General features: G+C 41.3%; 1 protein-coding gene across 1 annotated transcript in view; it reads right to left on the bottom strand.

The window, feature by feature from the left end:
• The window catches only part of PRKAR2B (protein kinase cAMP-dependent type II regulatory subunit beta), a 118293-nt gene that overhangs the window by 42124 nt on the left and 53640 nt on the right, over positions 1-22529 (bottom strand). The window contains exon 3 of the mRNA XM_090287338.1: positions 338-390. Within this exon, the coding sequence (XP_090143464.1) occupies positions 338-390 (53 nt within the window). The remainder of the gene's footprint in view (positions 1-337; positions 391-22529) is intronic.

Genomic DNA, 22529 nt, shown 5'->3' with positions numbered 1-22529 from the left:
CGGGCTCTTCCCAGTATTTTTCTTTACTAGAAATACTAAGAAAAATAAATTATCGCTATGAGAAAGCTGTATTTTTGCAAAGGAAATAAAACCACAACTGCAGAGAGGTTTTATATTTATCCTTCCTTTAGCCAAAGAGAGCCTCTGGATAAAAGAAATTCTACAGAACCTGAAGGAGAAGTAAGCTATCAAGAGATAAGACTACGAAAAGAAATGGTCAAAATAATTCCATTATGTCTCCTGTTAAACTATACGCCTGTTAACATCTTTTCTATTATTATTTTCCTTACTCAATACAGAAATAACTTAAAATTATTTTATTCAGTAAATTACATACCCTGGACTCTGCATCATCTTCTTCTTCATCAGGATTATAAGCTTCTGCACAAACTATAAAAATAAAAATGGACATTTTAAAGATTCTTTCATCAAGAAACATACTATAATAAATATATCTTTTAAAAAATCAATAAACAAGAGTACCATGGTGTAAAAAACGTTAATCTACCTCATCCAAGGCAAGCTAACTACCCCCGAAACCAATTTCCTCTTGCAGTACATATGGAATTTATTAAAATACATAGCTGCACTTTAAGACATTGACAACTGCTTTTTGCTTTCTATTAACTAAATATAAGTTAACTTCTGTCAACTTCGTTTCCAAGCTATAGAAACACATAAGATCTTAATATTACCTAAAACAACAGAGAGCAAAAGTTATTTAAGTCTGCTATGAAATGATCAATTTAATTATATAGTCAGGAGTAACTTTCATCAATTATCCATAATCCAATCTTGTAGGAGCAAATACTACTATTAACATTTTGCATATTGCTATCCAGTCTTTATTTTTTGAATTGAGTTCATACTGCATATGCAATTTTAAAACCTCCTTTTTTTCATTTAACTCTGAAAGAATTTTACATGCCATTAGAAACATGTTTTAAATATTGTCTTAAGGGCTGCTGATTATTCATCATAAGCTATAATTAACCACTCCCCTAATGCTAGACACTTAGCTGGCTTCTATTAAAACAACCTTTCAATAAAAATCTTCATGCAGAAATATTTGTCTACATTTCAGATTATGCTGTAGAAATTATTCTCAAATGTTATCTTGGGGGTAGGTTAAAATATATGCTGATTTTTAAGACATATCATACTTACCACCAAGTTTCATTCCAGAGAGAGTGTAGCCACTTACTTCCTATAAAGAACATATAAGAAGACTCCTCTAAATTGTACAAGAGTTGGATGTTAATGCTTAAAATTTCTGCCAATTTAGATGAAAAAGGGATTTAAAATTTTTTTAATTACTACTGAATTTGAACAAGTTTCAAGTGTTTATAAGCTGATTCTATTTCCTCCTTTGTCCTTATGTATGAGGAATTTATGGATGTATTTGGTTTTCTTTTTGACTTACACAATTTCTTAATACCACTTTGTCATATTTCTCACAATCATTATATCCACTTTGCTTTTTAACTATAATTACAAAGTTTTTAAGGATTAGGTACGTTTGTTTATTTTTAATGTAATGATACCAAGGAAGAAAATTCCCCAAAATGATTTAAATTAAAACGTTAAACATCACAGAAGTACCATTGGTTCTAAGCTTGGAATTCCCTTCTTTATTTGCAAGCCTAAAGATTTTTTACTTCTCCTTTCAGCTTTTATTAAGGCAGATGTTTTTTATTGATACATACCCTCTAACCCATATGAAATTAATTCTGCCACAGATATAGAAATTTAAAGAATAGAGCATTGATGAAAGTCTGGCAAATGTCTTTCCAAGGGCCTCCAATGGAATAAAGAATATATCATCATTAAAAACACCATCAGAGGACTTCTTTCTGGCCAAGATGGTGGCGTAGGTAAACACAGTCCTCACTTCCTACAAAATTACAACTAACCTACAGAAAAACCATAATTCAGAACTGCCAGAAATTGAGCTGAGTGCAAGTACTATAACTAAAGAATTAACCCTTTGAGTGCCAACGTTGCTGTGAGCAACGTTGACAAATTTTCCCAAAAGTGCCAGCGTCGCTCCCAGCGACTCTTTTTTCGATGGCTATAAATGTAATTAACAATGGAATAATTCATATTTTATGTTTTGTTCTCTTTTTTGGTACCTCAGGTTACATATAAATATAATTTTTTTCTCATGTTGATCCAAATTTCAAATTATGCATGGTATTCAAAGGGTTAAAGAACAAACCACATTGAGACTGGTAGGAAAGGTGGAGACACTGAACAGGCTAGTCCCACACCCAAGTGTGGCAGGTAAAAATCAGGAGGGATATCTGAGCTGTGGAGATCCCCCCCGGTGGAGGAAAGGGTCCAAGCACCACACAAAGCCCTCCAGCCCAGGGTTCCAGTGCCAGGAAGAAAAGTCCCCATAACTTCTGACTCTAAAAACCAGCACGGATTGAGGGTGAGGAAGACAGAAACTTCTGGAGTCCCAGGCAGTTTCTCCTAAAGGGTCCGGACACTCACTTCCTCTGAGCTCCAGCACTGGGACAGGAGCTTGAAAGGCTCCAGAGACATACAGGGAGGAATTGAATTGTCTGGCATCAAGGCAAGGGCTAGAGGGACAGCTTTATCCTAGACAGAAGTGCTACCAGAGGCCATCGTTCCTTTGCTGAGCCCTACTCCCACAGAGGCAGCAGGCAGGTGCCATATCTGAGATTCCATCAATCTAGTTCATACTGTTTGCTTCACCCTTGTGATTTCCAGAGACCTCACCCCACCCAACTTTTGGGCGCACTCAAGCTGTTTCCAGTGACTTCCCCATATAAATGGCTTGTCTTGGTTCATGCTTCATATTTTTCTAAATTTTCTCAATAAGCATCGCCTGGCCTCAGTAAGCCCCATACCTCTCTTCTTGCTAAGTGGCCCCAGGCCTGGCACAAGCAGCAGGAGGCCTTGGTTCACAGCTTGGCCTTGCCTGGGCACCTGTAAGCCCAGCACAAGTAGCAGCAATCTGCAGATCACTTTGTACCTTTTCCCAGGTGGCCCTTCACAGGACACAAGTGGTGACTGACATTAGCCTGCACCTCCTGCGAGGCCCCAGAGACAGTGCACCCAGTAGTTAGTTTTAGGCCCCACTGAAGCACCATGATCCAACCACCTCCACAAGCGAGACACTAAAAAGGAAGACTTAGCAGGCACCAGAGCCTTGCTGAAGGAAGACCTGCTATGTGGAGTCAGCCCCTGCACAGCTGATCCTTCAAGGTGGTCGGAGGTCAGTGGTCAGTGGTCATAGCCAAACCTTGAAGCTGATCAGCCTGGGTAAAGCCCTCCCACTGATGTGCCAACAGCAATCAAGGTTCAACTACAAGACAACGGTATATAGCACACATGGAGGCATACCTCAAGTATCCAGCTTGGGAGATAGGGGAGATTGTACAACTGGACCCTTCAGGACACCTACTATATTAGATCACTCTACTAAGTCTTGGAGACATAGCAGCTCTACCTAATACATAGAAACAAACACAGGGAGTCTGCCTAAATGAGGAGACAAAGAAAGAACAGATCAAAACTCCAGAAAAAGAACTAAACAAAATGCAGGCAAGCAACCTATCAGATGCAGAGTTCAAAACACTGGTTATAAGGATGCTCAATGAATTTAGTGAGGACCTCAAGAGCATAAAAAAGAACCAGACAGAAATAAAAAAAACACTAATTAGATGGAGGCTTAGACGGACACGGTCGGTCTCCCTCTACAACTAGAGAGGAATACAACTACTTCAAAACAAAAGATAACTAGAAATTCCAGAAAATAAAACTACACGGAAGCCCAACGTATGAAGTTATAAACCAGCGGCGCCCTTTGGGTAGGCAGGAAGAGCGAAAGGGGGCGGTGCTGTTTGAGGTCACACAAGGGACAGCGGCAGGGAGAACAATCCCAGCGGCAGGGAGAACAATCCCAGCTGCAGTCGAACCCCCGGCAGCTTGCAACCCCAACGCTGGGGAAAGCAGCCACCACATCGCCCAGAGGGCGGGAGGACGGATCCCGGTCTCCTAGCGGAATAACTGTGTGAATCCATCTTGGACCCCCGCCCCCACACAAAGCACCACAGGGCTGCGAAATAGGTTGAGGACAGGCGCTGGTCGCTGGGTTGTGACGACAAAGCACCACAGCGCAGCGAGAAAGGTTGTGGAACGGCGCCGGTCGCTGGGTCGTGACGAGTACACAGGCACTGCCCCCTATAGCCGGCCCAAGAAAACAAAACGCATCTGTCAAAATGAGGCAGACAACTATAGAAATCCCGGTGGCGCAGCTCACCAGGCAACAGATGAAGAACCTGACAGATGAACAAATAAGAAACCTATCGGAGGCTCAGTTCAGGGTCATTGTTCTCAGGTGGCTTACAGAATTAACAAAAGATCTGGAAAAAGATGAGAAAGAATCGAAAAACACTCATAATGAAAGGAACAAAACCACATACGAGACAGATGGTGAGGAAAAAAAAATCCAGAGTTCATATCAACAAACCAGAACATAGAGAAGGAACAAACAGTCAACCAGTACAAAGAGAGGAAACGGGAAGCAAGGATGAGAGGATCAGAAACCTCTGGGACAGCTATAAAAGGCCCAACATAAGAATCATTGGCTTGCCAGAGGGCAAAGAAGATGAACTAGAAATTGAAAAATTAAGTGAAAATATAATAAAGCAGAACTTCCCAAACTTGGGGAAGGAAATAGACTTACAGGTCCAGGAAGCACAGAGAGTTCCAAAACAACTGGACCCAGGGAGAACCACTCCAAGACACATTATAATCAAAATGTCAAAAGTTAAAGATAAAGAGAGAATCTTAAAAGCAGCAAGAGAGAAGAAAAGAATCATGTACAAAGGGGTCCCAATTAGACTATCAGCTGACTTCTCAAGGGAGACCCTGCAGGCAAGAAGGGACTGGCAAGGAGTATTCAAAGTGATGAAAAGCAAGGACCTACAACCAAGATTACTCTATCCAGGAAACCTATCATTGAGAATGGAAGGGCAGATAAAGTGCTTCCCAGACAAGGTAAATCTAAAGAAGTTCATAATCACCAAGCCATTATTACATGAAATGTTAAAGGGACACATTTAAGAAAAAGAAGATCAAAACTGTGAACATTAAAATGTCAACAAACTCACAACTATCAACAACTGAACCTAAAAAACAAAAGCAAGTTAAGCAAACAACTAGAACACACCCATAGATATGGAGATCATATGGAGGGTGTCAGTGGGGAGGGGGAAAGGGGAAAGTGCAGGGATCAAGAAGCATAACTGATAGGTACAAAATAAACAGGGGGACGTTAAGAATCATTTAGAAAATGGAGAGATCCAAGATGGCGGAGGAGTAAGTGGAAGCTACACTAACCTCCTCCCAGGACCAGTCTGGATTTACAACTTAATTTTGGAGAAATCATCTGGAATAACCAACGGAACACTAGCTGGAAAGAAGTCTTATAACCACGGAGAGACAGAAAAGGCCGCTACATCACAACGTGACCGGTAGGGAGTGCGGAGACGCGGAAGGGCTGGCTGGGCTCACACGGGTGGCTGCTGAAGGGACTGAGAAACAGCTCAGCAGCCGGGGATTCCCCCTGAGAAGGGCAGGGTCTAAACCCCCAGCTGGGCTTCCCAGCCTACAGCGACAGAGTGGAAAGTAAAATAGTATCAGCTGTGAAAAGTGAAAAGCCACAGGCTTTCTTGCTAGCCGGAGAGAAACAGCAGGAGAAAAAGAGCTCTTAAGTGGATCACATACGAAAATATTTTGGCCACCACTTACCCTGGGCTCAAGCAGAGGGAAGGCAGAGAGGACTGGAGACACTTGGGGAGAATTTGGCACGGTGGCTTTGAGGGGAGAACTGGAGGAGCAGCTGACTGGGTCCCAGTGCTGACTCATCCCCAGTACTGCGGGTAGACCATTCCCCTCCAAGTGGCGTCAGCCTGAGGGGAAGCAAAAGCCCTGCCTACAGGAATTAAGCTGCCACACCCACAGTTCTTAAGCCTGACAGCTAATCACAGATTGAATAGATTAACAATCAAAGAAGACAGACAACAGCAGTAGATCCCTGGAAGTCTCCAACAGGCTGCCTAGGGCCAGACTGGTACATGATCTGACGCCACCAGAGGCAGATCCAGGAAGTGCAGATCATTCCAAGAAGCACCAACAAACAATAGGAGTCAAAAAAATGGGGAGACAGAGAAACAACCTCCCATCAAAAGGAAAGGTAGAATCCCCAGAAAGAGTGCTAAATGAAATAGAGGGGAGCGAACTATCAGATATGGAATTCAAAACATGGATTATGGAGAAGCTGAATGAGCTCAGCGGAAACTTCAAAGAACTCCAGAAAAACTACAAGGAACTCACAGAAAATTGCCTGAGCATGAAAAAGGACATAGAAGCTATCAATAAGAGCCAGGAGGAAATGAAAAATACGATCTCTGAATTGAAGAACACAGTAGAAGGAATTAAAAGCAGGCTAGAGGAAGCAGAAGATCGGATCAGCGAGCTGGAGGACAACCTACACAAAAACTCCCAGACAATGCAACAAAATGAAAAAAGACTGAACAAGACTGAAGAGGTTCTAAGACAGCTGCAGGACAACATGAAACGTAATAATATCCGTATCATAGGAATTCCAGAAGGAGAAGAAGAAGAGCAAGGGATAGAAAACCTCTTTGAAAAACTAATGACAGAAAACTTTCCTAACATGACGAGAGAAAGAGTCACGCAAGTCCAGGAAGCACAGAGGGTCCCAATGAAGATGAACCCCAACAGGCCCACTTCAAGACACATCATAATTAAAATGGCAACATTCAAAGACAAAGAGAGGATCCTAAAAGCAGCAAGAGAAAAACAACTAATAACATACAAGGGTACTCCAATAAGGCTATCATCAGATTTCTCAGCAGAAACACTACAAGCCAGAAGGGAATGGCAAAAAGTATTCCAAGCAATGAAAAACAAAGGCCTACAACCTAGAATACTATACCCAGCAAAGCTCTCATTCAAGATGGAGGGTGAAATAAGGAGCTTCCAAGACAAAAGAAGGCTAAAAGAATACATCTCCACCAAACCAGCAATGCAAGAGATGCTAAAAGGTCTGCTCTAAGAAGATAAAGAAATAGAGAGAGACAGAGAAGAACACGAGTACAAAGGGGAAAAATGACAATGAATAAGTACTTATCGGTAATAACCTTAAATGTAAATGGATTAAATGCTCCAATTAAAAGACATAGGGTAGCTGAATGGATTAGAAAGAATGACCCACATATATGCTGTCTACGATACCATAAAAGTCCTAGAGGAAAAAATAGGCAGGAAAATTTCAGATATCCCACGTAGCAACATTTTCACTGATATATCTCCTAAGGCAAGGGAAATAAAGGAAAGAAAAAACAAATGGGACTACATCAAACTAAAAAGTTTCTGCTCAGCTAAAGAAAACATCAGCAAGATGAAAAGGAAACCAACCATATGGGAAAATATATTCGCCAATGACATCTCAGACAAGGGATTGATCTCCAAAATATATAAAGAACTCATACGACTCAACACCAAGAAGACAGACAACCCAATTAAAAAATGGGCAAAGGACCTGAACAAACACTTCTCCAAAGAAGACATACAGAGGGCCCATAGACATATGAAAATATGCTCAACATCACTAGCCATCAGAGAGATGCAAATAAAAACCACAATGAGATACCACCTCACACCAGTCAGAATGGCCATAATCAACAAATCAACAAACAACTTGTGCTGGAGAGGATGCGGAGAAACGGGAACCCTGGTGCATTGCTGGTGGGAATGCAGACTGGTGCAGCCACTATGGAAAACAGTTTGGAATTTCCTCAAAAAACTAAAAATGGAACTGCCTTTTGAACCAGCAATTCCATTACTGGGATTATATCCGAAAAATCCTGAAACACCAATTCAAAAGAACCTATGCACTCCAATGTTCATAGCAGCACTATTTACAATAGCCAAGTGCTGGAAACAACCTAAATGCCCATCTGTAGATGAGTGGATCAAAAAACTGTGGTACATTTACACAATGGAGTTCTATGTAGCAGAAAGAAAGAAGGAACTTCTACCATTTGCAACAACATGGATGGAACTAGAGAGAATTATGCTTAGCGAAATAAGCCAGGCAATGAAAGAAAAATATGTTATGCTGTCACCTATTACAGGAAACTAATGAACAACACAAACAAATGAGCAAAATTGAACCAGAGGTATGTAAACAAGGAGTAGACTAACAGTAACAAGGGGGGAGGGGGGAGGGAGAAAAGGGGGTAAGAAGGGGAAGTGTAAAATCAAAGAACATGTATAAATGACCCACAGACATGGGCAACTGAGTGGGGACTGAATGTGGGGGAAGGGAGGGGCAGGATACAGGGAAGCAAGAGGGGAAAAAAAAAAAAAAAGAGAGACAACTGTAATGGAAAAACAAACAAAAAAATTTTTTTTAGTGGGGGAAAATGAAAATATGAAGAATGGAAATGCCAGTTCAGTGAATATTAGGACAAAGATTTTCCTTCACATTGTATATTTTTCTCCCTATTTGATCTCTCCAGAGTTTGGCATTCTAAACAAGTAAGTAATGACTTAAGTTTCTTTGCATAGACCTAATAAGACCAGTTGTTAATAGAGGTTCCTTTTTCTGAACAAGCCTTTGACTGGAATGTCAAGCCTAAAGGAGACATGCTTGGGCTCATGTTGTTACCAAAAAGCCCTAACGAACTGGGAATGACTTTCAAAGGTAATAAAAGCCCGCGAAATAAAAGGCCTGCTGCCATGGTTGGTTGTGCGGTCCACAGCAATCTCTCCAGGGAAGGAACGAAGGTTGTTTTCCTGAAAGATGGCTAGAAGGGACCTTAAGGCACAATGGAAAACCAGAAAGACTTGGAAAGGACAGGTGTGTACAGGCAAGGATGAATGCCAGGTATGTGGCCCAGCTTCTGTGCACTGAAGAGCAGACTGAGGGCCACCCTAAATGTTCCTTGGGTAAGTTCCAGCAAAACAGAACTAAAGATCATAAGTGATCATTTGCTGCTCTTGTTAAGCTTATGCAAATGAACAGGATAAATTAAAAATGGACTTAATGTAGTCCCTTTAAAGACAAGGAGAGTAATCTTAGGGAGAAAAATCAGTATTCAAGGAAAATCACAATGATCAGTGGCAGACTGTAAAGTAGGGCAGCTAACCGTCTTAAAAGTTTCTTCTCATTTAAAAAATGGTTTCACTTGAAAATTAAACCATATCTGTGATATCACCAAAGAGATTCAAGTTGCAGGCAAGTAGAATGTCAAGTGCCTTGCAACTGTATGTCTTCCCAATAAGACAGTCTTACAGATTTAGAGACTTTTTTGTTGGTTATGTTACATAAATTAACATGTGTTTTCTGTTTTCAAAGGGCATAAGCCTATGACCGCATTACCTGAGTGATTGTCTGTACGCATAAGCCTCACTTAATCCTCTCTGCAGCGCTGCCTCCGGAGACTCAACAGTTTGGCTGAACTAAATGGCTGAGTTGGTGAAGAATGGGGTGGTCTGTGGGCTTCACTTTAAAACTGAATTCTCTTTTCTATCCTAATGGCTTGGACAGAAAGGGCCCAGAGGTCTGAGAGGGGGGAAACAGAAACTATTTCCCTCAGCCCAAACTAAATAAAATGGGCAAAAGGGTTTTGGACAGGAGAGATGTGCCTAGCACACCTTCCTCCAAAGAAGCCCTTTTTTTTTTTTTTTTTTTTTTTTTTTTTTTTTCCTCCTAATGTGGAACATTGAAAAATTAATCCCTGCCTTTTGCCACCTAGTAGTTATGGATTGAATGATGATTTTTAACCCTTTTTGCCAAATCTGTTGCCCCCAGAACACAACAAGGATGCCAGCCTGCTAAACCAAGCACGCCGTTGTCCGGAGACAGCCAACTGACCTGGAGTCTGCACGATCCTTCCCCATGTGGGAAGGCCACCCTCCCCTCCACACCCCCACTCTTATTAGGGATTTCTGGACCCAAGGGTAGGTAGGACGACGACCATGTCCAGCTTGAAGCAGCTAGAGGAGCTTGAGACCTTCGCCCATTGTCCTTTACAAGATTACAAAGGGTCTTAATATCTGAGAGGGAGGGATAGTTATTTTTTACGAACCATGGGTATGGACTTGGGGGGGGATGCTGGGGGAGGGAGATACTGGGTGGAGGGGAGTAAAGGGGAAAAAATTGGAACTACTGTAACAGCATAATCAATAAAATATATTTAAAAAAAAAAAAAAAAGAAAATGGAGAAGCCAAAGAACTGATATGCATGACCCCTGGACATGAACTAAGGGAGGAGGGGACTGCTAGAGGGAAGGTAGGTATGGGGCAGCGGGGGGCAAAGGGGAAAAAACTGGGTCAACTGTAATAGCATAATTAATAAATCATACTTCAAAAAATAAAATAAAAATAAAAAAGCAGGTTTCAAGGTAGGTGAATGATTTGAGCCCACATGAAGTATACATAAGTTTGATAGGGTAGTCATGAAAGTTTATATTTGTTTCTTGGTAGTATGACTGTGATGATTCTAATTTTCTTAGTTGTACCTTCCTAGGCTTTCCAGAAATAACGGGTCTTTTTAAAGAAATTATAAAAGTCCCTGAAACATTAATATCTAAAACATAAAAAAGGCTTAAAAATATGTTATCTTGCTAATAATCAGTCTTTTTTTGAAATGCATCTAATCCTTTTATAAAATTACTATTATAATTTAATATTTCCTAAAATGTACAGCTTCCACAACTGGCAGAAATACGGTACTGTAACTTCTTAGAAAGTATTTATAAAAAATAATCTCATTAACAATATCATTGTAAAACTGAAAATTTTCTAATAAAAATTCTCAAAAAAAGAATACTTGGACTTCCAGCCAAGATGGAGGCCTAGACTGACACGCTCCATCTCCCTCCACAACTAAGAAGGAATACAACTACCGCAAAACCAGAAATAACCAGAAGTTCCAGAAAATAAATGGAAGTCCAACATATGAAGTTATAGAGAAGTGGTGCTCTTCCAGACGCGTAGGAGGGGCGAAGCTGGGGAGGAGAGGTCAAGCTGCGCTGGCGGCGGCAACAGTGGTGACAGTGGCAGGACAGAGGTAAGCACAGACACCCATATTTAAGGGGAGGTGAAAAGCGCCGGGGAAGCATCCCCGGCTGCAGACCAGACCTGTCAGTTTGCGATTCCAGTGCTGGGGAAGGCAGACCCCCATTGCCTTGGGCTGTGAGGCCCAGAGGGGGTGGGGACAGAGGAGGAGGCTTCTGGTCTCTCAGTGGATAGTGAATGACAGGAATCCATCTTGGACCCCCACCCCCGCAGAAAACGCCACAGCATGGTGAGAAGCACTACCTGGTTGTGAAGAGTGCATGGGGCTCCGCCCCCTATAGCATAGGAGGTGTGACAGCCCCACCCAGGAAGCAAAGGTAAACACAAAACTGTCAGGATGGTACAAATCATGATAGAGATCCCAGTGATGCAGCTGACCAGACAGCAAATATCTAATCTAACGATGTAGCAGATAATAAATCTTTCTGAGGCACACTTCAGAGCTTTGGTTATAAGAATGCATACAGACCTAATAGCCAATCTTAAACAAAATGGGGAAGGAATGAAGGCTAGTCCTGCTGAAATGAACCAAAACACATACAAAACTAGTGGTGAGGGAAGGAAAACCAGGGGTCAAATAAAAATATCGGAACATAGGGAGGAACAAACAGTCAACCAGTGCAGAAAGAGGAAATGAAAAGTGAGGAAAACGAGGAGAGGCTCAGAAATCTATGGGACAGCTATAAGCGGGCCAACATCTGAATGATAGGGTTGCCAGAAGGTGAAGGAGAAGAACTAGAAATTGAAATTTTATGTGAAAAAATAATGAAGCAGAACTTCCCTAACTTGGGGAAGGAAATAGACTTACAGGTCCAGGAAGCACAGAGTTCCAAATAAACTGGAACCAGGGGTAACCACACCAAGACATGCTATAATCAAAATGTTAAAAATTAACGATAAAGAGAGAATCTTAAAAACAGCAAGAGAGAAGAAGAGAATTACATACAAAGGGGTCCCAATAAGACTATCAGCTGATTTCTCAAAGGATACTCTGCAGGCAAGAAGGCACTGGCAAGAAATATTCAAAGTAATGAAAAGCAAAAACCTAAAGCCACGATTACTCTATCCAGCAAAGTTGTCATTCAGAATAGAAGGGCAGAGAAAGTGCTTCCAGGACAAAGTAAAACTGAAGGAGTTCATCAGATCCAAACCACTGTTATATGAAATGTTAAAGGGACTTGTTTAGGAGGAAGAGGATCAAAACTCTGAACATTAAAATGAAAACTGTATCACAACAACCACAACAGAAGCTAGGGAACCAAAACAAAGACAAACTAAGTAGGCAACGAGAGTGGGAAAAGAATGATAGGAATGAGGAATATTTTGGGGAGATGTGAAAGGAGAGGGGGAAGAGGGGAAAGGAAAGGAGATGGTACAGGAATTAAGAAGCATAGTAGGAGGGAGTGAAGTAGATAGGAAGATGTTGAGAAGAGCTATATGCACAACCAATGAGCATGGACTAAGAGGGGGGGGGACAACTGGAGGGAGGAGGGTCACTGGATGGAGGGGAACAAACGGAAAAGAAATTTGGACAACTGTAACAGCATAATCAATAAAGCATATTAAAAAAAATAGAAGAATACTTATTTAGCCCTGGCTGAGTGGACAGTTGGTTGGAGCATTGTCCCATATACCAAATATGTTATAGGTTTGATCCCTGGTCAGGGCACATACCTAAGTTGTGGGTTCAATCCCTGGCCAGGGTGCATAACGAAAGCAACCAATTGTTCTCTTTCACATTGATATTTCTCTCTCTCCCTCCCTTCCTCTCGCTCTAAAACCAATAAATATATCCTCAGGTGAAGACTGAAGAAAAAAAAAAAAAGAAAAGAATACAGACTTAATGTTGACCTCAATTTTATAACATGGCTTCCTTTATTCTTGAATGCTTAAAAATCAACTGCAAGTGTGTAATACAGAAAGAGTGAAGAGTGTGGCAAAGCCTCACCCCAAAAGCAGTGATGAGGGGAGGGGGACCAAGATGGCCGCGGAGTAGGAACAGTGTTCTCAGCTCGCTCCTGTTAAGGAGACAATCCAGGAGGAACAAACTCGGGGAGGAATGACTGAGTGAGTGGGAATATCTGATAACGTGAATGGGGAGGAGATCGTGGGAGCAGCGTGGAGGGGGGTGGAGGGGTTTATCACAAACTGCAGGCTGAGTCATTCTGAGACTCCGTGCGTTTGCAGTATCAAGCCGGAGAGCGAACTAGCCGGGAGTGAATTCTTGTAGGGAGTTAGGGAGAGGATTTGGCCGAAAAAGCCAGAGGAGGGAGAGAACAGTGAACAATCAGGACTGGGAGAAACTGTGATCGGAGTCTAGAGAGAAACATCCTCAGCTGCAACCTCCGACCGAAAGCTCGGCATCCGGGGCGCGCACAGCACTCGCGCTAGGGCCCTACAGAACAAAGGAGCAGTTTTGGGGCAAGGAGAACGGCAGCACAGAAAAGCTGCTGCGGAACTCCGGACCGGGGGAGAATTGTGTTCTTGAAATCAGTGTTTGCTCTTTAGTCGCGCTAGAATCCCACAGAACAAAAGGCGGGTTTGGGGCTAGGAGAGAAATAGGACATGCAGGGTGTGTAAGTAGGGAAGAGAGCGCAGGCGGAGGTTCTGGAGGGGAGACGGTTTTAGGGCAAGGAGAAGGGCCCGCAGGGAAGGGCTGCTGCGGAGCTCCAGACCGGCAGAGAGCTCCGCGGAAGGAGAGTGCTGCGCTGACCGACCACACTAGAGTCCCACAGAACAAAGGGACGGTGCTGTGGCGGGAAGAAAGATTGAGCGCGCAGGCCGATAGACAGGGAAGCCAGCGGAAGCAGTAGCTCGGAATAGAGAAAGTTTTGGGGCAAGGAGAAGAGCACAGGCAGGAAAGCCACTGCAAAGCTCCAGACTAGGGGAGAGGCCCAGGGCAGGAAAGGGCCGCTGGGCCCGGCACTTTGACCGACTGTGCCAGAGTCCTGCAGAACAAAAGGACGATCTTGAGACAGGGAGAGAGATAGGGTGCGCAGGCATATAGACAGGAAAGAGAGCAGAAGCTGTAGCCTGGGAATAGAGACAGGACTGGAGGCAGGGCGGGGATTGCTGGCAGGCACAGGCTGGACCAACAGAGGGAAGGAGTAGCTGGACAAGCCTGAGGAGGGCTGAGGCTGCCTCAGGAGGGAACAACTAAAGGCAGCTCACAGCAGAGCGGTGGTAGGCCCACGAAAAAAAGACTAGCAACCCCAGAATCAAGCAGAACCCTCCCACAGCCAGCCAACCAACCAGAAAAGATTTGAAACTCATGGAATTTTGTATAGGAGCAGACTCAGGAAGGAAGCAAGGAAAAACCAAAAAACAAACAAACCAAAAATACCTAGAGACTGTGCATAAAAGTTGAATTGAGTTAAAATCCTCATTCTTTTATCTCTCACTCTCTAACTACCCCTACCGTCAGTCCTTTCTTATTCTCACTCCTTTTCTCCCCTCCCCTTCCCTCCCTTCTCTCCCCTTAGCATTCTCCCCTGCATCTTATTCTCAGTTAATTTTATAATTTTAAGTTCTCTCCCTCTCTCACCCTCTCCTTTCTCTGCGCTACGCACCTTCAACTTTATTAAATTTCTTTCTTTATTTTGTCCCCCTTCAGTCTACATTCATTTTTCTTTCATCTCTTGTCCTTATTTTCCTTCTCTCCCTATACATAATCTCTCTCTCTCCCTATTATACTTTATATTCTAATCTCTTAATATTCAAATTATAATTCTAATCTATCCCCCTCTCCCTTTACTCTCCCATTCTTACCCCTTCTCTTTTTCTACCCCATCCCCCCACTTCTTTCCCTACCTCTTGTATTTCTCTCCTTCATCCTATCTTTTGCCAACTCTTCAATTTCAATCCTCCCCTCCCTAATATCTCCTCTTCCTCCTGATTTCCTTCCCTCCTCTGAGCTCTTTTCCTCCCAAATCCTCTTGCTTTCCTATCTCCTATTCCTCTCTCTATATTCACCTTTTCTCTCTACCTTGCAACTTTATATCATGTTTTAATCTCCTAATCTTTTTTATAATATATAATTTAAAAAAGAATTTTAATCCAGTCCCCTCTTTTCTACCTCCCCTTCTTCTTTCGTTCTCTCTCCTACCCTTCTCTTCTCTACTTTCTCTCTCTCTTTCCTCTCTCCCTTCCTGTCTTGATATTTTCTACTCTGTATTTTTATCCTTAAAAAATTCTCTCTCAATCTATTTCCTACCTTCTAACCTCCCCAGCCCTCTCTTTCAATTTCTGGCTGTCTGTCTACCTGGATGTCTGTTGTGTCTACCCTACCTCCCACTCTAATCATATAGTATATACCAATTATATAATCCCAATACTATACACTTCCACTTTCACACTCCACACTGTAACCCTCCCCTCCTTTTCAAACAGACAGTGTAAGTGTTAATTGCTCTCTTACATAACCTTGATCCCAATTGCTAATATTAAAACTCTATCAACTTTCAGCTCAAAAATTACCCTTCCTTCATTTAAAACAACTCCTTTCTGTTTCTCCTATGAAATAAGAGTCCCAGTATCTCCACAAGTATATTAACACGGGCTCATTTGCAGCCTATAGTGGGATTGTATTTGGGGGAGACATTGGAGGGTGTGGGTTTCTTGCCTGGGTTGTGTAATTATGTTTTAGCAGCACCTTCACAAAAGATCTCAAGACAAGGTGGGCAGAGTGACTCTCAATCAACTAACCAGAGAAAAAGATCCACCAAAAAGTAGCTGAAATACAACCAGACAGATTAAAGAAATATCATCAAGGACAACACAGACAGAGATCCAGGAGGGCGGAGGAGTAAGTGGAAGCTACACTAACCCCCTCCCAGGACCAGCCAGTGCTGACTCAGCCCCAGTACAGCAGACAGACCATCCCCCTCCAAGTGGTGTCATACTAAGGGGAAATAAAAGCCCTGCCTACAGGAATTAAGTTGCCACACCCACGGTCCTTAAGCCTGACGGCTGATCACAGATTGAGTATAGTAACAACTAAAGAAGAGAGACAAAGGCAGTAGATCCCTGGAAGTCTCCAACAGGCTGCCTAGGGCCAGTCTGGTACATGATCTGACGCTACCAGAGGCAGATCCAGGAAGAACTGATCATTCTAAGAAGCACCAACAAACAAAAGGAATCACAAAAATGGGGAGACAGAGAAACAACCCCCCATCAAAAGGAAAGGTAGAATCCCCAGAAAGAGTGCTAAATGAAATAGAGGGGAGCAAAATATCAGATACAGAATTTAAAACATGGATTATGGAGAAGCTGAATGAGATCAGCAGAAACTACAAAGAACTCCAGAAAAACTACAGTGAACTCCAGAAGAACTATAAGGAACTTACTGAGAATTATACCAGCATCAAAAAGGACATGGAAGCTATCAATAAGAGCCAGGAGGAAATGAAGAATGCAATCTCTGAATTGAAGAACACAGTAGAAGGAATTAAAAGCAGGCTAGGGGAAGCAGAAGATCGGATCAGCGAGCTGGAGGACAACGTACACAAAAACTCCCAGACAATGCAACAAAATGAAAAAAGACTGAACAAGACTGAAGAGGTTCTAAGACAGCTGCAGGACAACATGAAACGTAACAATATCCGTATCATTGGAATTCCAGAAGGAGAAGAAGAAGAGCAAGGGATAGAAAACCTCTTTGAAAAACTAATGACAGAAAACTTCCCTCACATGAGGAGAGAAAGAGTCACGCAAATCCAGGAGGCACAGAGGGTCCCAATGAAGATGAACCCCAACAGGCCCACCTCAAGACACATCATAATTAAAATGGCAACATCCAAAGACAAAGAGAGAATCCTAAAAGCAGCAAGAGGGAAACAACTAATAACATACAAGGGAGCTCCAATAAGGCTATCCTCAGATTTCTCAGCAGAAACACTACAAGCAAGAAGGGAATGGCAAAAAATATTCCAAGCAATGAAAAACAAAGGCCTACAACCAAGAATACTCTACCCAGCAAGGCTCTCATTCAAAATGGAAGGCGAAATAAGGAGTTTCTCAGACAAAGGAAGACTAAAAGAATACATCTCCACCAAACCAGCAATGCAAGAGATGCTAAAGGGTCTGCTCTAAGAAGATAAAGAAACAGAGAGAAACAGAGAAGAACACGAGTACAAAGGGGGAAAATGACAATGAATACGTACTTATCAGTAATAACCTTAAACGTAAATGGATTAAACGCTCTAATTAAAAGACATAGGGTAGCTGAATGGATTAGAAAGAATGACCCACATATATGCTGTCTACAAGAGACCCACCTTAGAACAAAAGATCTACACAGACTGAAAGTAAAGGGATGGAAAAATGTATTCCAAGCAAATGGACATGAAAAAAAAGCCGGGGTAGCAATACTTATATCAGACAAAACAGATTTCACAGCAAAGTCCATAAAAAGAGACAAAGAAGGGCATTTCATAATACTTAAGGGAAAAATCCATCAAGAAGATATAACCCTTATAAATATATATGCACCCAACTTAGGAGCACCGAAATATGTAAGGAAAATTTTGAAAGACTCCAAGGAAGATATAGGCAGCAACACACTCATCGTAGGGGACTTTAACACCCCATTGTCAACAATGGACAGATCTTCAAAGCAAAGAAACACCAAAGATATTGAGGCACTGAACAACACTTTAGATCAAATGGACTTAGTCGATATATATAGAAGTTTACACCCCAAAGAAGCAAAATATACATATTTCTCAAGTGCACATGGAACATTTTCAAAGATAGACCACATGGTAGGACACAAAACAAGCCTCAATAAATTCAAGAAAATTGAAATTATATCAAGCATCTTCTCAGATCACAATGCCTTAAAATTGGAAATCAACCTCAAGGAAAAAACTCAAAAACATTCAAACTCATGGAGAATGAATAACATGCTATTAAATAATGAATGGGTTAAGAATGACATCAAGGAAGAAATCAAAAAGTTCCTGGAAACCAATGATAATGAACACACAACAACCCAAAACCTATGGGATACAGCGAAAACAGTCTTAAGAGGGAAGTTCATAGCAATACAAGCCTACCTAAAAAAGCTAGAAGAATCTCTAATAAAAAATTTAACCCTACAGCTACAAGAACTAGAGGAAGAACAACAAGCAAAACCCAGATCAAGTAGAAGGAAGGAAATCATCAAGATCAGAGCAGAATTAAATGACATAGAGTCTAAAGTAACAATTCAAAAGATCAACAAGAGTAGGAGCTGGTTCTTTGAAAAGATAAACAAAATTGACAAGCCTTTAGCCAGGCTCATCAAGAAAAAAAGAGAGAGAACCCAAATAAATAAAATCAGAAATGAAAGAGGAGAAATCACAACTGATACCACAGAAATACAAAGAATTATAAGAAATTATTACGAACAACTGTATGGCAAGAAATTTGACAACCTAGAGGAAATGGACAGATTCCTGGAAAACTATAGTCTTCCCAAACTGAATCAAGAAGAAGCAGAAAGTCTGAATAGACCAATAACAGCTAGCGAAATTGAAGCAGTAATCAAAAAACTCCCAGCACACAAAAGCCCAGGACCAGATGGCTTCACAAGTGAATTCTACAAAACATTTAGGAAAGAACTAACTCCTATCCTCCTCAGACTATTCCAAAAGATACAAGAAGAGGGAAGACTCCCAAACTCGTTCTATGAAGCAAGTATAACCCTAATTCCAAAACCAGGTCAAGACACAACAAAGAAAGAAAACTAAAGACCAATATCGCTGATGAACATAGATGCTAAAATCCTCAACAAAATATTGGCAAACCGGATCCAGCAACACATTAGAAAGATCATACACCACGATCAAGTAGGATTCATCCCAGGGATGCAAGGATGGTTTAATATTCGCAAATCAATAAACGTGATACACCACATAAACAAAATGAAAGACAAAAACCACATGATCATATCAATAGATGCAGAAAAACCATTTGATAAAGTATAACACCCATTTATGATAAAAACTCTCAGCAAAATGGGAATAGAGGGAGCATACCTCAACATAATAAAGGCCATATATGAGAAACCTGAAGCCAACATCATACTCAATGGGCAAAAACTGAGAGCATTCCCCCTGAGATCAGGAACAAGACAAGGATGTCCGCTCTCTCCACTCCTTTTCAACATAGTCTTGGAAGTTCTAGCCACAGCAATCAGACAAGAAAGAGAAATAAAAGGCATCCAAATTGGAAAAGAGGAAGTAAAACTGTCATTATTTGCAGATGACATAATAGTGTACATAGAAAATCCTTTAGACTCCACAAAAAAACTACTCCATCTAATAAGTGAATTCGGCAAAATAGCAGGATACAAAGTCAATATTAAGAAATCGAAGGCATTTTTATACACCAACAATAAAAACTCAGAGATAGAAACTGAAAGAAAAATCCCATTTACCATAGCAACAAGAAAAATAAAATACCTAGGAATAAACTTAACCAAAGAGGTAAAAGACCTGTACACAGAAAACTACATAACACTGAAGAAAGAAATTAAAGAAGATACAAATAAATGGAAGCGTATACCATGCTCATGGATGGGAAGAATCAACATCATTAAAATGTCCATACTACCCAAAGCAATTTATAGATTCAATGCAATCCCTATTAAAATACCAGCAACATATTTCACAGACCTAGAACAAATACTTCAAAAATTTATATGGAACCAAAAAAGAGCCCGAATAGCCACAGCAATTTTGAGGCAGAACACAGTAGGAGGAATCACAATACTCGATATCAAACTATACTACAAGGCCACGGTAATCAAAACAGTCTGGTACTGGCATAAAAACAGACATATAGATCAATGGAACAGAATAGAGAGCCCGGAAATAAGCCCAGGTTCATATGGTCAACTAATATTTGACAAAGGGGGAAAGAACATCAAATGGAGTGAAAAGAGCCTCTTCAACAAATGGTGTTGGGAGAACTGGACAAGGACATGCAAAAAAATGAAACTAGACCACCAGCTCCCACCATACACCAGAATAAACTCAAAATGGATCAAAGACTTAAATGTAAGCCGTGACACCATAAAAGTCCTAGAGGAAAAAATAGGCAGGAAAATTTCAGATATCCCACGTAGCAACATTTTCACTGATATATCTCCTAAGGCAAGGGAAATAAAGGAAGGAATAAACAAATGGGACTACATCAAACTAAAAAGTTTCTGCTCAGCTAAAGAAAACATCAGCAAGATGCAAAGGAAACCAACCATATGGGAAAATATATTCGCCAATGACATCTCAGACAAGGGATTGATCTCCAAAATATATGAAGAACTCATACGACTCAACACCAAGAAGACAGACAACCCAATTAAAAAATGGGCAAAGGACCTGAACAAACACTTCTCCAAAGAAGACATACAGAGGGCCCATAGACATATGAAAGTATGCTCAACATCACTAGCCATCAGAGAGATGCAAATTAAAACCACAATGAGATACCACCTCACACCAGTCAAAATGGCAATCATCAACAAATCAACAAACAACTTGTGCTGGAGAGGATGCGGAGAAACGGGAACCCTGGTGCATTGCTGGTGGGAATGCAGATTGGTGCAGCCACTGTGGAAAACAGTTTGGAATTTCCTTAAAAAACTAAAAATGGAACTGCCTTTTGAACCAGCAATTCCATTGCTAGGATTATATCCAAAAAATCCCGAAACACCAATTCAAAAGAACCTATGCACTCCAATGTTCATAGCAGCACTATTTATAATAGCCAAGTGCTGGAAACAACCTAAATGCCCATCTGTAGATGAGTGGATCAAAAAACTGTGGTACATTTACACAATGGAATTCTATGTAGCAGAAAGAAAGAAGGAACTTCTACCATTTGCAACAACATGGATGGAACTAGAGAAAATTATGCTTAGTGAAATAAGCCAGGCAACAAAAGAAAAATACCTTATGCTGTCACCTATTACAGGAAACTAATGAACAACACAAACAAATGAGCAAAATTGAACCAGAGGTATGTAAACAAGAAGTAGACTAACAGTAACAAGGGGGGCGGGGGGGAGGAAAAGAAAGGTGTAAGGGGATGGGTCAAGTTAAAAAATATATATATATATGAATGACCCACAGACAGGTGCAACTGAGTGGGGACTAAATGTGGGGGAGGGGAGGGACAGGGTGCAGGGAAACAAGAGGGCTAAAAAAGTGAGACAACTGTAATGGAAAAACAAACAAAAATTTTTTAGTGGGGGAAAAATGAAAATATGAAGAATGGAAATGCCAGTTCAGTGAATATTAGGACAAAGATTTTCCTTCATGTTGTATATTTTTCTCCCTATTTGATCCCTCCAGAGTTTGGCATTCTAAACAAGTAAGTAAGGACATAAGTTCCTTTGCATAGAACTAATAAGACCAGTTGTCAACAGAGGTTCTTTTTTTTTTTTGACCAAGTCTTTGACTGGAATGTCAAGCCTAAAGGAAACATACTTGGGCTCAGATTGTTACCAGAAAGCCCTGAGGAACTGGGAATGACTTTCAAAGGTAATAAAAGCCCGTGAGATAAAAGGCCTGGTACCATGGTTGGTTGTGCGGTCCACAGCAATCTTTCCAGGGAAGGAACGAAGGTTGTTTTCCTGAAAGATGGCTAGAAGGGACCTTAAGGCACAAGGAAAGACCAGAAAGACTTGGAAAAAACGGGTGTGTACAGGCAAGGATGAATGCCAGATATGTGGCTCAGCTTCTGTGCCCTGAAGAACAGACTGAAGGTCACCCCAAATATTCCTTGGGTAAGTTCCAGCAAAGCAGAACTAAAGATCATAAGTGATCATTTGCTGCTCTTGTTATGTTTATGCAAACGAACAGGATAAATTAAAAATGGACTTAATGTAGTCCCTTTAAAGACAAGGAGGGTAACCTTAGGGAGAAAAATTATTATTCAAGGAAAATCACAATGATCAGTAGTAGAGTATAAAACAGGGCAACTAACCGTCTTAAAAGTTTCTTCTCCAGATTTAGAGACTTGTTTGCGGGTTATGTTACATAAATTAACACGTGTTTTTTGTTTTCAAAGGACATAAGCCTATGATCGCATTACCTGAGTGATTATCTGTACACATAAGCCTCACTTAATCCTCTCTGCAGCGCTGCCTCCTGAGACTCAACGGTTTGGCTGAACTAAATGGCTGGGTTGGGGAAGAATGGGGTGATCTGTGGGCTTCACTTTAAAACGAGTTTCTATTTTCAATCCTAATGGCTTGGACAGAAAAGGCCCAGAGGTCTGAGAGGGGGAAAACCTAAACTTTTTACCTCAGCCCAAACTAAGTATAATGGGCAAAAGGGTTTTGGACAGGTGAGATGTGCCTAGCACACCTTCTTACAAAGAAGCCTTTTTTTTTTTT

The sequence above is a fragment of the Furipterus horrens genome, unplaced genomic scaffold (genome assembly GCF_987537825.1).
Source record: "Furipterus horrens unplaced genomic scaffold, mFurHor1.1.pri manual_scaffold_9, whole genome shotgun sequence".
Taxonomy (NCBI): Eukaryota; Metazoa; Chordata; class Mammalia; order Chiroptera; family Furipteridae; genus Furipterus; species Furipterus horrens.
The sequence above is the reverse complement of the archived record's forward strand: the minus strand, read 5'-3'. Positions and strand labels throughout refer to the sequence as shown.